Genomic DNA, 16,048 nt, shown 5'->3' on the forward strand with positions numbered 1-16,048 from the left:
TCTTTCCATCCCTCCCTCCCTCAAACTCTCTCTCGAGTTTTGACAGCCTTGCCTTTATGTTCAGTCAAGCTTTCAAGCCTTAGGGAGAAACGGAGGCCGAGCGAGAGCAGCCACCCCTCCCTCTGCAGCGAACAACAGCAAATCTCAACATTCTTTATTACAACTGCTTTATTCATGCTGTTGACACAGGCAATATCAGTGTATGAGCGGTGGACCATGACAACACCGTCTCGCCTGCGAAGGCCATCTGAACCTTGTATATGCTGTGTGTCTTTCTCTTTTTGTCCTTAACCCCTCCCGCTCTCTCTTGTCGTCTGCGTATGCCACGTCCCAGCACTGCTTTGATAGAACCAGGTCATGTGGGACCTTTTACACAGCGAGGTGAAATTGCCATAGACGCCGTGTTACACGCGCTGTCTTCCCTGCGGGCAGAGGAATGTGCTTCATGAATTTATGTTCCTTTTGTCTCATCGTTATGACCCCGCTGGCTTTCTTATCATAAACTCTAACCTCTTCGTGACATCTGGTGCAGCCAGAAACAACAAAACTGACTCAACTGAGTGAGCCAAAATAGGTTTTTGCTTCTTATGTGTCTCATTTGACACAAGTGTGTTGATCAGTTATGTTTCTTTTCATTCTTTTGTATTTTTTAAACTACACTGCAATACATATCACAGTGCATCAATATCGTAATAGGATTACGACTGAAATTGTTCCAAACGTGAGACAGAGACATGCACACAGGTCAGGTAGAGAGAGCGAATCTGCTGTATTAATTTTTATTGATGTGCTGTAGCTTTTCTACACTTCCTGGACGATATTGTCATTAAGAAACTGGCTTTTTTTAGCTAAGTTAATTTTACAAAAGTGTAACAGGATGGAATTTGAGGACAGAACAGAAACTTATACGTTGAAAGGTTTGAAAGGGAAAAAAATAACTCAAATATTACTTAATAAATTGTCTAATGTTAGAAGTTATATGTGGAGACACTGTAAATGGCAACAAAAATTACTTTCGTGTTCACTTAAAGTCATGATGTAATGGAACTGGCGGCACATTTTCTTACGTATTATGATGTACATCTGAGTAAAACAGATTATCGAAAAATAAAAAATGTAGGGCAGTTTTCTATCTATTGGTTGTTGGTTTGGATGGAAGCAGATCTGAACGTGAGCTTGCAGTTGATTCTAAGAAAAGGTGGGTTTAAGTGGAGTAAATAATTGGAGAATATGTCAGCAATATGCCATTTAACCGGAAGATCGAGCTATGACCGTTTGATTAAAAATTACAAGCTCAAAAAAAGTTAAAAAATTTAAACATATGCATGGATGAATCGATTAGATCAGTAAGATGCATTTAGAAAACACTGTGAATTTCCATTTCATGCTGACTTCAATTGTAATATCGTGATTTTATATTAGTATATTAAGAAATATATGATGGGGACATCCTATACTAGTGTAGTGACAGTTAAAAGGCATCCTGACTAAAGCATATTATTATATTTGTACATTAACAAAGGTAACACCAAATGTATTGACCTGTTTCTCCACCCTCACTGTGATGTGGTTAATGGCGTATTGATTCGCCCTGCATCACATCATTTACACCCTTTCAACTGAGCCCTAGATGTAATGCATGCTTCAGACACTTCCTAATTCTGATACCAGAGTCTCATTCATTTATTCATTCACTCACTCAGAGATTTATTTTATTGAGAAAGTAGATTTCAAATAGTTCCTTATGTGATATTTAGTCATTTAGCATAGTGTATTAGTTCTTCTAGTAATATATTACATTGCACCGCTTTTGCTTTCTGTGTTCCAGTGCAAAAAAAAAATAAAAAATTAGGTCTTATTCAGGACTTAAATTAAGTCACTGTCTAGTCAAGTACACTTTCTGCATTTAATGAGCCATTTCAGGTGCCTAGATCACAGTGGTGAATGCAAATTGTGTCCAGCACAGAATTTTTTTGGGCATGTTTGTGATTTCTATAAATCGTGAATCGTGTGCAAATAAAAAAAAATCTATCTGGCTCAATTCAAGAAATCCCCCCTCAGAAACCCTGAATTTTGAGCCGCACGGTGAAGTGCTGATACTGATAGCTACCGGCAGTCTGTTCAGATTTGCAGTCTAATTAAAAACATTGGGGCAGCTCATTTATTTGAGCCATCACTAGAGAAATATTCAGCAGTGCTGCCAGAGCGTATTAGGGTCGGTGGTGTGCGTTCACTCCATCACACCGCGCTGTGGTACAGGGATAACCCTGATGAACGACACTGTCACGAGACCCTATTGTACTGAAGCGCCTCCGACCGTAATTTACTGCCGTAAACAACACGAGGGGTTCGCACATGCACACACACACACACACACACACTGATATACATGCACACAAATTTACACGTTCACATAGAAACACACACGGTGAGCTATGACAGAAATGTTTTTTATCCTGCTCTCCCCTTTCTTTCTTTAATGAGGGTCCTGTTATTACCGCAATCAATCAGTTAAATCGCACCATGTTTAATTCAGTGTGTGTTCTCACCGTAGTTGCCTCAAGAGAGCAGACCGTGTGTCATTGTCAGCCCAGGGCTTCACTCCAGTTTAACACAGACATACACACACAGACACACACACATGGACACACACACGCAGACACACACACATGGACAGACACACGGACACACACACACAGAACGCATTCAGCATAAGTCTATTACATTTCAGTGACAATTCTACAAGCTTTAGTGATTTACAATCAAACGTTGATTAAACAGCTCGCCTTTTTAAATCTCAATTAAATCCAAGACAGTTTAATCACGATTCTATTAGAATTAGTGGAATATAATTAAGCTCTATTTTTAGGTGAGCACCACAGCCCTTGGACTTCTTGCACAGTGTTAAATCTCACATTAATGCAGGCACACATAAACACACAAGCACAGCGGAACATTAAAAGATACAATCACCCATATTGTGCTTGCACCATTGTGATCAATAGAAAAGCAGCAGAGGACCCTCATTACACAGCTATGAAATGAGAGGGACATGGTCGATCTGTCCTGCCCGCTCTCATTTCAAGGAACTCCATCATTCCATTACTATTGATCATACTAAGGTATGAGAGACAGACAGAAAGCTTTAGTTCAAGAGTAATAAAGACTCAGCAGGGTAATAACAATACATATACATGAGCATTTACTGTAAATAATGACCTGCTTCCATACGCGTCCATCTTCAGATCAATGAAGAATTAAAGCAGCTAATCAATGCTTTGATAAAACCCAATGCAGGGCAAGAGAGTATTAACCATATGAGCTCTCATATGAACTTTCCTTTTGCTATTAATGTTTAACACCATTAAAAACTGAACTAAAACGTGCACATCAACAGCAAAAAATGCTCAAAATTGGTGCTAGACAAAGAAGAAGCGCAAAACGTTCCCTTGTGTGAAGTCCATTATTAAATTGTTTTGCATTTTTGGAGCCTATGGTGTGCCGACTTTTGTTTGTTGATAAACACCTTTATGATTGTATTATTTTGTAAATTATTTTATTCAACAAGGATTAATTAAATTGATAAAAAGTTACAGTAAAAGCGTTTACTATAAGACATGCTATAAGATTTATATTTCAAATAAATGTTGTTCTTTGGAACTTTATATTTGTCATTCACTGACTCTTGAGGAAAAAAAAGTACCACTGTTTCCATAATATTAAGCAGCATAACTGTTTTCAACATTGATATGGTTTCTTGCGGATCAAATAAATATATTAGAATGATTTCTGAAGGATCATGTGACACTGGAGTAATGATACTGAAAATTCAGCTTTGAGCACAAGAATAAATTACTTTTTTAAATTTATTAAAATAGAAAACATTATTTTAAATTGTAATGATATTCAACAATAATACTGTTGTTAACGATCAAATAAATGGAGCCTTGGTGAGTTTAAGATACATTTTTTTTAAAAACATTTTAAAATCTTACCGACCCCAAACTTTTGATCCGTTGTGTAAATAAACACAATTATTTTGTGAATTGTGAGCTTTTATGTTTATTCACAGTTACAGAAAACAGACTGTTGAATCTCTTTAAAATAACAGTCTATTATTGATGAAACTTTGCAGCTGCACTAAATTATTATTTAAGTAAATGATTAGCATTAATAAATTATTACTTTTCCCAGATGTAACACCTGTGGTCCTTGTTCTGACAGCTAACTTAATAATTTATTGCTTTGGTTCTTGAACATTTGTGTTTTATTAATGCAGTTTTATGTTTATTCCAATAATGTTGTCCTTTCTCATTACAGCCCATTGGTGCACTCAACCCAAAGAGGGCTGCATTCTTCTCTGAACGCTTTGAATCATGGGAGGACGAGCAGGTGCCCAAATTCCACTACGGCACGCACTATTCCACCTCCAGCTTTACTCAGATGTGGCTACTGAGGATTGTAAGTTGCACATACACACACAAGTGTCACACTGTAACACGGAAATGTGATTAACACCAAAATGCTCCAGCACCAGTTTTTAAATCATTTTTATGGCATCAGAATAGAAAAGCCTGTCAGCGTGCCATTTGTCAGTGCGTTATTTCACTTTCTTTAACGTCTGTTTATGTAGGACAAATAAACGGGACATGGTCATAATTGTCCAAATGATTTGCCACTTTTAAAGAGTTTTTAAACAGACAGCGGCTCTGTGCTCTTCACGCTGTGTCAAAATGCTACACATTCATCATGTGATCTGTTGTGAAGCACATTGCAACTAATTGTTGTTTATAATTGGGCATGTGTGCGTGCTCAGTCAGGTTGATTTATTGTTATATTGAAATGTAGGCCTTATCTGCATACTAACAAACACATCGCTCATCTTCCCTTCGTCCTTTGTGTTCTAATATTCCACATAGACGTGACACTCCGGAGGAAAAATACTTCATATGCTTTATAACAGTATTTTGATGAAGTGTAGTTTTGTTCAGTATAGCCAGTTCTGTATTTGTTTTACCGTTATAATGTCTCATAATCCTCTGCAGCTCTCAAAGCCTTTGTACAATGTCAGTTGCTTTAGATTTAAATTAGTTTATTTTCAACTTTATTTTTAATGTTTAGTGTATTCACATATTCTACACACCAAGAGAGAGAGCGCTAGAGGTCACTAACCTATTCCTGGCCGTCACTGTAATTGTTACAGTTTTTCACTTTCATAGCCATTCCCTGTTGGCCCATTGTATTGATCCCATCCCATTATTATCAGGCTTATCCCAAATCCACTTCACCAAACACCCTAATTCATGTACCATAACACAAATCAGCAACCTTGTGATATCGAGGCTCTTGACAGAGAAAAGGATGGTGTTAAATTCAGTCAAGCACCCAAAAGCCTCTGCGTAATTAGGGTATCTTTCTTTCATGGTGAAGCTTACTGTGGTGCTATTCACTCTAATTGCATCCTTCTCATCGGGGAGGTATTATTTCAAAAGAACCACCTATTGATTCTGCACAAACAAGATTAAGCATGATTAGAAAATAACAAATAATGCACTTGTAAAGGCTTTAGTGTCTGCCCGGGGTTAATAACAGGTTTCTTTAGCATTCAGGTCCCTCTTTTGGGGAAGAGGATGTCATTTAGTGCACACAAATTAGAATCATATTGTATAAGGCTTTGTTATGAACAGCAGGCATCGATGCTAAATAAGAGAAACTTACCGGGTTGTACGTATTGAAAAATCATTCAAATTACAGGCTAAAGACTGATCAAAGTAGGCTCGTAGTTATTAAATTCATGATCTTTGTTCATTGGAATTTGCCCTGTAGTTGTTTTAGCTCCTAACATGACTTTTTAATACTCGTTTTAGCGTGAATGTGTGTGTGGACATTCCTTATTTTCTGCGTTCTTTTTTATTCTCAGGAGCCTTTCACGACATTCTTCCTGAATTTCCAAGGTGGGAAATTTGACCACGCAGATCGCACTTTCTCCTCAGTGTCCAGAGCCTGGAGAAACTGCCAGAGGGACACGTCTGATGTGAAGGTACGTCAACATATGTGCATGACACTCAGAAATGCTTTCTGAGTCATTCTAACATAGAAATGCTACTTATTTTTTATTTATTGTTATGCATCCATATTTATACACATGCACAAGGCTGTACTTGTGCTTATTTCTTCTCGATCAGGCATCAGTCGATCCCTGGCCTGGATTTGGTTTTCGCCTTCCACTGATATTTTGTTTTTCCAAAATGTGGAGGCTATTACATGATTAGACGTTTCTGTAGTGAGTTGACTTCCTCTTGGTAACCGGAGCTTGCTGGGACTTGGTGTGAGGGCAGTCGTCATGGAGACACCACAACCCAGCTGCCCCCATCACCTCCCCATAAAAAATGGCCCTAGCACATGTACGGTCACAACCAATCCTTGTCATGCTACCATGAAAGTGTCAAGGGTCCTTGATCAAAGCTTTAAACTAATCTTGATTTCGAACTTTCCCCCCTTTCCTCCCTTACACTCTCTCTTGCGAAACCTTTCACAACTCTCTAACCCTCAGTTGAACCTTTTGTCGTTCGGCCCCAAACCAAAGTCAGACAGCAATCTCAAATGCTCACCATAGCCCCTCAGAGACCCTTCAGAGTGTTCGGCATTGACTTTAACAAATGTCCAGACCTCTTGAAATATCCATTACAACAGACAGCCATTTTGTTAGCATGCTCGTTGCATACTTTAATTTTTCAGGGGCTCATTTGGTAATAAGACATGTGGCTCACATTACATGGTCACACTTGATACCGAAAGCCCAGTTTGGTTTCTGCGTAAGCTTGTCACTGTGGATCAGCGTAACAGGATTGGCGTGCATCAAAACCGAATGGAGGACTTGACTAAAAACCTGGAAATCGCCTTCAGTTTATTTGACTTTGAAGCTGTGGAACATTTCAAACATGCTCAACCTTGCAAAAAAGGTCTGATAGGTGCAAATGAGAAGCAAAGAAGTGCCTTCAAATGTAATAATGTTTCAATTTGCCATGCTGTTATCCCATTTTCTTAAAAAAAAACAAAAAGCACAGCAGTCCCCCCACGTTTAGAAACACTCCCCCATTCTACCGAGGGGTGAAAAGCCTTTAGCAGTTTTTGTGTCCAGGCAAAAGAGCGCTATAATGGCCTAAAGCAACCCTGATCCTGTCTGTCTCTAGTCAGGCAAACTCTGGCCTGACCTTTAACCTCTATCCCCTGACCCCCGTGCAAAAGGCTGAAAGCAGTGCGGACACTGAAAGTTTCCCCTCAGGGGAATCAGAGAGGACCTAAGACGGGTCCCAGGGGCACCCCTCTCTATTGACCCGCAGCAGGACAGGATTTTGGATCACAGGTTTTGCCCTCTGACCAGTTCTACTCAAGGGCCATTGCACATAATAGCTTCTCCCGAACTGCGGCCCTGCCTACCCCCCCCCACCCCACCCCCAACCCAACCATTGGTTAAGTGGCTCTGGGTCTTTGTGCCGCCAATGAAGATGCCAAATTTACGCCAGGCTCCATACATGAACCTCAGGGCGCCTGGTGCCATTGTAAAGTCGTGACCTTTTTGTTTTAAAGACTTCGGGTTTAAAGAGAGGACCAGAAAGAAGTGAGGCAGAAGGCTGGTTTTGAACCTTCCATCATTTGTTTGCTCACCTAATTGGCCACTCGCAATGCACACAATACACATATAGATCTTAAATTTGAGTGCCGTGTTACATTAAATATGTACAGTTTAATTTTTATGTGGATGTTTAAATTTAGACATAAATGTTCTACACAGAAACATTAACCATGTGGTTTTTACTTAGCTTTGGAATGGACCTATCACAGAAAACTGTTGTGAGACAGAACTTGATTGGTTTATGACTACAAAGTGAGTGATAGATTGTCATTTAGATGGTTCTCCCAAAGGACTCATGTTTCTGCAGAGCAAGAGCATGCTTTTCCTCCTAGGACAAACTTATCACTTCCATTGAGAGTGTGTGTAGGTAATTGTGTGTGAATGAATAGGTGCAAAATATAATAAGATGCAGAGAGACAGATGAAAGTATGTATGGACTGAAACAGAAATTCAGGCCAATTCCAAGTACAAGTTAACTCTTTTAATTTGATGGCTGATATTTGTACGTTTAGACCCAAAGTTGTATTCCTCTTAATTAAAACAAATTCAACTCTTTGTTGTTAAAAATCCAGTTTGTCTTAAAAAATTATGTTAGAATTAATAGTGTAAGTGCATGAGCTTGACCAGAGCAGATATCAGAAAGCAGGTAACCCTTTTATACAAATGCTTTAATAGCTTACCCTTTTATAGGAATGCAGGCATTTCGAGTGTACAAGTTAGATTGCATTACAGGAATGGAAATAAAATGCTTTACCATTAAACCAACATGTCATATTTAATTAATTTGCTCATCTGTGGATTTATCCACTGACCTGCAAAATCCTGAGATTGACAGGGTCCGATATTGGAATAAAGTTATCAAATTAAATGTCACATTTGAGCACTTGAATTGATCAGCAAGAATGATTGTTCCCTCCAAACGCTGTGTAATGAGATTTAAAAATCCCATTATTTAAACTTTTAAAACAAAGTGATGCCCATGCATTTTATAAAGGAAGAAAGAGGTTTAGTCCTCTCTTCTCTGCTTTGACTGCAGTGTGCCTCTGCACTGCTGTTTGGATGTTCGTTATCAGGATGACATGCAGTCGCTCTTTCTTTGCATATTAAACTGGAGTAGCTCCAACTGCATCCCTCACTCAGAGTGGCAGCGAGGCACAGATTAAAGGCTAAAGATTCAAAGAAGGAATAACTGATTCCTCAAGTCCTGATTCCCATTTAATGAGCTGTTATATTGTATAGGTATCTAGTATGTTTAGAAATGCATCTGCTTTGCACAATAGTCCGCTTTGTTTTCTTGTTTACTTTCCTGTTTGGAATGAAATAATTGAATGTCATTGTTGAATAATTATTTTTGATTGTCAAATATATCTAATTTAGGGATGTCAAAATCACTGTGTTAATGGATGCAATTTATTCATTAATTATCATTTTTTTAAATGGCATTTGTACATTTTTCAAATCATTCTGCTAATTTCATTCGCATATTTTTGACATTTGGTAAATGTGATGTCGGCTTTAGAGTCTAAATCTGCCACAGAGTGATTTTTCATTTATTTGTTATATCTGCTGCGTAGTAGGTTTGCATGTTTCTATACACATATTATACATAGATATATTTTATTTAGTTTTCTTTCTTTAAAAAGGAACGTACTTGTTAACACATCAGATACCAAAAAAAAACTGTGAGATTAATTAAGATTGAATATTTAAATTGATTGCCAGCCCTAATATAATTATTTCATCAGTTAATAATGTGAAATCTGTCGTTAAAAAGCCTTTTTCCTGTCTCTCTCACAGGAGCTGATCCCTGAGTTCTATTACCTCCCTGAGATGTTTGTCAACTCCAATAATTACAACCTGGGAGTGATGGATGATGGGACGGTGGTGTCAGATGTGGAGCTGCCGCTCTGGGCCAAGAGTCCTGAGGAGTTTGTTCGCATCAACCGACTCGTATGTTCACTCTCTTGATTCTCCATCTCTTTTCTTTCCCTCTCTCTCTCCATCTTTCTTTATCTCCCTTATTAAATTGCTGTTAAAGTGCTGATTGCGAGTGGCTCTGGCTAGCGTGTCTGGCTCTTTGTATCTATTTGTGTGATTGTGTGTGTGTATGCTAACGCTGTGACCTGTTTTATGCTGATAATTACAACTCTGATATCAGTCTGACTCTCCCATTAATCATCTCTTTCTGTGTCACACACACACACACACACACACAAACCCCTTCATCACTCTTCTGACAATCACACAGACGTTCACACACTTTCACTAAGTCTGTGTGTAGAGTTGCTGTTTGATCAGATAAAGTGCTGGTTGCTCTTTGATGTGTGTACATGCTATAGGAAAGTAGTAGTCACAGACATATTGATTGGCCTGTTGTGAACAGCACCGGTGCTGCATTAATTGGTGTCACTGCCTTACATCACAGACTCTGTGCCATTAAATTGCATGACTGTGTAATGTGTTCTGACACAGTCTAAACTAACTGCATGGTGTTCTGAATCTGGTACTAAATGTAAAACAGAGAGTGATAAAACAGTCAAAAGATTTGTCATTGGCCCTTTAATTCTTGCAGGAAAGGTCAGTCTGACACACAGAAGTTCTGAGAAGTTCTGTGTTTATACTGATAAAGACTGTCCAAGGATCAACTTTGACCTTTGAGTATTTCTCAGACTAGTTCCAGCCAGTCATAGCCATGGCCTGGTTAGAGGAACGCTGACAGAAGTTTAAGCCATGCACACAGAGAAAAAACCGAAGGCCAACACCTGTGGAAATAGAACATGTTGAAAATAGAGAATATACAATATGGAAAATAGAAAAGAATGAAAAATGCCGAAATTTCCATTATAATGGGCAACCTGTAGCCAGTAAAAAGTGTACATTAAGTGTGACAAGAGATCCGTTGTTGTCATAAAAGTCAATGCTCTCATATTTGTAGGATATTTTAAGCTGATATTGTCTTGATATTGTATTGCTTTGTCGTCATGATAACTGTGGGAGTGACTGTGAACAAGACCACTGACCCACTTTATTATTATTATTTTGGTGAAATAAATATTAGCAGGGATATTACTGACAGTATTTTTTTTTTTTTATTGGATATTTTAGTGTGTTTAGTTTATACTAAAGACACAGGCCCTCTCTAGGACCACAATGTGTGGGTTACCCATGGACTGCAAGGGCTGATGGGAGCAGTTATGGTGAAGAAAAAATGCAAATAAGTAAAGACATGCATCTGTTTCCTCAAGCGAGCTGTCAGTATCCAAAACAGAGGGACATCAATGCATTAGCAACTTATTGTTCCGTTTGGTTCTTTGCTTCTCTTCTGGATTTGTATGTGCAGTAATGCATACAATGAACTTTCTATTCATCAACGCTTCAATAAAATAAAAAAAATCACGGTTTCCACAAAAAAATATTAGGCAACATGACTGTTTTCAACATTGATAATAATCATAAATGTTTCTTGAGCACCAAGTCAGTATATTAGAATGGTTTCTGAAGGATCATGTGACACTGAGGACTGACTGGAGAAAATTCAACTTTGCCATCAATTGAATACATTACATTTTACAATATGTTAAAATTAGGGCTGTCAAAATGAACAATACATTTTTTTTAGTTTAACACATTAAAAATATTTTAACGCATTTAACACCGGGTTACAGTAGACTAAAAGAGCACGCTATCAAGCACAGTAAGGTGCAAAAGAGAAGATCTTTAGGTACTGGTGCGTGAAGCAGCTGTCTGTGAACACAGGCTTCATAGAAAGCCACTTCAGACGCCTAGATAACTAAGTCCTTACTTTCCTGTTACACTGGAAATATAAAACTGTCTCAGATCATTGCAAAGACTCACCTTTACCAGCTCCCAATTATTCTTAATGGAATATCACAAAACCACCAAATGCAATAACACAAAATGGGTATCATTTTAAAGCTTAGAAACTCAGCTTTTTAATGAATGGAATTAATTCAACTCTCATCGAGTGCGGAGTAGTCCCTCTAAAATGAATTGTTCAAAACAACTGCCTTGATCAACAAAAAAATGTTGCCATTTGAAAGCTTAGAGTCTGACCTTTACAATGCATGTAGCCAATTAGATTAACTCCAAAGTAGTGCCGAGTTATTTGCTGATAAATGAAAAAAAATTAGATGTTTTTGTGCCATGTACCCTTAATATGTCAAAAACATCATACAGCTCAGATAGTCATGTGTCATATGTCATTTGAAAGATCTCACAGAGTAGAATAAAACAAGCATAACGACTAAACTTGAGCGAGGCATTACTTCTGTGTATGTCACTCAGAAAACAACAATTGCAAAACTGTCAGTGGCTAAGAAAAAGACTACCTTGGTTCCAAATGCTGTAACTTTTGATTACTTCATGTTACCACTATAAAATTTAATCCACATGCAGCTAACACATTTTTCACCCCCAAAAAATGTTTCCCCCTACCTTATTTATTCGTGAGATATTGGATGTCAAATAAGACAGATATGTAAAATTTCCCTTGAGCACACACATTTTTCTTGCACTTTTATCAGCTATTTCTCTGCAGGAGAATGTCCAAATGTAAAGACTTTTTTTCTTTTCCTAAAAATGCAGAAAGTTTTCTATCAAACGATACCTACCTTTTGACTCTCCTTGCTAGAATTTTGGAGTTATGAGTCATTATTTTTGCGCATGTCACTCAGAAAAAACAACACCCTTCAGGGGAGCAAAAATGCCTTCAGGGCTTAAAGGGTTAAAAAAACATTTTCATTTGTCGTGTGAGCCATTCCTTTAAAATTGTCATATTTAACACTTTTAGAATGAGTAGACTGAGTACTTTTAGCCACATTTTATAATAATAGTTAAGCCAATTAATCATTGTTGGCCATGTTATAATATTATTAAAGTGATCAAAGTATTTTTATTAGCAGTGTTTGGGGTAATGCATTACGAGCAACGCGAGTTACGAAATCAGATTACTTTTTTCAAGTAGCTAGTAAAGTAATGCATTATCAGATATGTTACTGCTTGTGGTACTTGTAAATTCAGCCTGAGCTTTTGTTTCAGTGTGCAGTAGTAAAGAATGATTGAACAGCGTGAGTCATAAAGTTCGGCTGTGTTCAGCTGGTGTCTGTAAACGCAAGGATAGCCACAGGTTTCGTCCTCTTTTCCAGTAATTAGACTTTTCAGTTTATCTTTTCATAATTCAAACAATGCTCTGATCTCTTAAATGTACCCTGTCTCTGTCAGCAGATATTTTACACTCATCCCAGAAACCCCTCATTAATAGGAGCTCTATCTTGTCTGTGTGTCTGTGTGTCTGTGTGTGTGTGGGTGTGTGGGTGTGTGTCTGTGTGTCTGTGTGTGTGTGTGTGTGTCTGTGTGTGTGTGTGTGTGTGTGTGTGTGTGTGTGTGTGTGTGTGTGTGTGTGTGTGTGTGTGTGTGTGTAAAGTGGGCATGAGCACCGCTGATGACTTGTAGCTGGCATTAGGGGATGTCAGCTGTTCTCTGTACTCTGCTTCAATGGGCTACATTTGTAATGAGGGCACAGCCTCAGTCAGAGACAGACACGTGCTGCAGAGAGCTAATGGCCTGCTACACTCTTGAGCTCATCTGTCACTAATGGCCAGAAAACAGCATGATGCACACACATGGTCATTTATGTTCTATAGATGATTAACATCTAATTAAATTGCAATCTGCACCAGTCATGCTAAACGCATGCTTGCAGAAATCACGGCACTCACCATGGGTTCACAGCTTTTGTGTATCCTCAAAAGAGCAAAATAATCTCGTCAAACATAATGCTAAAGAACCTAAATAATAACTTGTCAAGTGTCTTAAAATGTTTCAAACAACAATGACCTGTATTGTATTTGGGAAAAGAAACAAATACATTTTGTATTGCATTTACTGTCCTCAGCAGGCTGTTGCCAAATTATGAGATGAGAACAGACTTATTAAATTTTTTTTTACTTTTGCATGATGTCAGTATAGATCCAAGAGTACTGCCTTGTCAACCACTGTAACATAAACTCAAAACACAGAGTGCACCTAATTTTTGTAGCACCAAACAGACATTTTTTTTTAAAAAGCTTGTTTTCTCCCAGAGTCCTGTTGTGCTAAACGGTGCTCACACAGGGCAGGATTCTTGAGCATTGTAAATACATACGTTTAAGGATGTGTGTTGGATTAAGTGGGTATTTTAAGCAGACCCCTGCGGAAATAAAAACATTTCTCGCTCCCTCTCCCCTCATAGCCTTCCCTCCCTTTCTGATGTCACCCGACACTCACATCAGCAGTGCTTGTTGTTTTTACCACAGGGTCGAGGGAGAGGTTAAGAACTTGATCGCACCCACCAGATAACAAGTCAGTTCTGGCCACTGTCATGCTGAAGAACATTCCACAATACATGACTAATCCTTCATCACATATTCACCCAGATATGACCGCAGCGATGGCAGGTGAATGTAGACTTAACTGTGCATTAACCTTGGACCAGGTTGCTCTCCGTATATCTCAAAAAGATCTTTGAACATTGTAAGGGAGATGGTTTCAGTCTAGAGGACAGCTGATGCTGTCGAACACACTAACGTATCAGTACTTGCTTATCATGTGTTGTCATAGAGGATGATGCAGCAATAGAGTGAGAGAAAAGTGTTAATATTTGTGACCCTGGAGCACAAAAGCAGTGTTAAGTCGCTGGGGTATATTTGTAGCAATAGCCAACAATACATTGTATGGGTCAAAATTATAGATTTTTCTTTTATGACAAAAATCATTAGGATATTAAGTAAAGATCATGTTCCATGAAGATATTTGGTAAGTTTCATACTGTAAATATATCAAAACTTAATTTTTGATTAGTAATATGCATTGCTAAAAACTTCATTTGGACAACTTTAAAGATGATTTTCTCAATTTTTAGATTTTTTTGCACCCTCAGATTCCAGATTTTCAAATAGTTGTATCTCGGGCAAATATTGTCCTATCCTAACAAACTATACATCAGTGGAAAGCTTATTTGTTCAGCTTTCAGATGATGTATAAATCTCAATTTCGAATTGACCCTTATGACTGGTTTTGTGCTCCAGGGTCACACATGAGGATCCATGACACACAGTAGGCAGTGAGGTGGCTCACTAGGGTTTGGAGCAGAGATACTGTCACATAGTCAGTCATTTATGTTAGCTAACTGTTTGGTAATATGTGCAGTATCTGTGTAAGGAAATTTCACAGCACAGGCTTTTGTGAAGGTTTTGGACTGTGTTGAAGCCTCTGTTGGCTGTACAGCTGGGATCGATAACTGAATCAGCATTAAGTCAAGCTCACGCTTTGCTGAGAGACAAGTGTCATTTTAAGTGAAGTAAAAACACGTGGTGTCCTGAAGTTTGTCAGATTTATATGATGACAGCTTTTTGCGCTTAGTAAAGTGTGCTGGGATTCTGGGGAGTGCATTAGGTGTTGTTGCCTCATGTGGGAACTGAAGGCCGACATAATATTCTAACGGTGAGATCACATGATCATCTCTGAGTTGAGCTTGAGGTGTATTACTGTCTTTGACAGAGCTGGACGCGTGTAGCAGCAGACTTTATCTGAACTGAGAGGACGAGTCTGTGTCATGTCTTATAATGAACAACGTCACGGTCCTCCTGAGTTTCCCACAGCCCATCCGCAGGCTGCATGTCTCCATGTGAAGACCACAGACGTCTGCCGTGTCAGAGGTCATCAGTGTTTGCATTCTCCTCTCATCTCCTCACGCATTCTTTTCTGTTCAAGCACATCTACAGCCATGTCCTAATGCACCAGAACACACTGTTGCTGTCATCGCTTGTGCTAATGTGGCTACTGTACCTTAACTCTCAGTGCTGACTGGTGGGAAACTTGTGGGTAATTTTGCCTACCGACTGTAGTGAACAACCAGTCTCGAATTTGCCTTGACATGATGCTGCAGTTTTGTCTGTCAGTTTTCATACATTTAAAATATTTACATACAATTAAGTGTTATTTATTTATTTAGAAAGTTATGCTTTTTTTATCATCTTATTATTTTTCTTTTAGCATTCTTTATTTTTTTTAGTATTTTCAAAAATAAGTAGGATAACTGTTTGGATGTCCTGACCAACAATGAACAGAGACCAGGGTTATTTTTGTTAAGTAAAACTGAAACTAAAAATATTAAGAGCATTTTTATTACTTGGGAAAACAATTTAATAAAATAAAAATAAATAAATATTAGATAAAAAAATTTCAACTAAAGAAAAATTTGAAAAATCACTAACTAAATAATAAACTTAATACTGAACTAAAATTAAAACCAAAATAAAAATACATTAAACCTAAATTCTCATATTAAAAATCAATAAATATATATATATATATATATATATATATATATATATATATATATATATATATATA

The 16,048-nt window shown here is 38.0% G+C and overlaps 1 protein-coding gene across 8 annotated transcripts in view; it reads left to right on the forward strand.

Moving 5' to 3' along the window:
• Positions 1–16,048, forward strand: part of LOC107598261 (lipopolysaccharide-responsive and beige-like anchor protein) — a 228,872-nt gene that overhangs the window by 173,210 nt on the left and 39,614 nt on the right. For all 8 annotated transcript variants that reach the window (XM_016289545.1, XM_016289547.1, XM_016289551.1 and 5 more), the window contains 3 exons: positions 4,321–4,461; positions 5,921–6,040; positions 9,434–9,586. In XM_016289545.1, the coding sequence (XP_016145031.1) occupies positions 4,321–4,461; positions 5,921–6,040; positions 9,434–9,586 (414 nt within the window). The remainder of the gene's footprint in view (positions 1–4,320; positions 4,462–5,920; positions 6,041–9,433; positions 9,587–16,048) is intronic.

This window comes from Sinocyclocheilus grahami, unplaced genomic scaffold (genome assembly GCF_001515645.1).
Source record: "Sinocyclocheilus grahami isolate Dianchi unplaced genomic scaffold, SAMN03320097.WGS_v1.1 scaffold249.1, whole genome shotgun sequence".
NCBI classification, from domain to species: domain Eukaryota; kingdom Metazoa; phylum Chordata; class Actinopteri; order Cypriniformes; family Cyprinidae; genus Sinocyclocheilus; species Sinocyclocheilus grahami.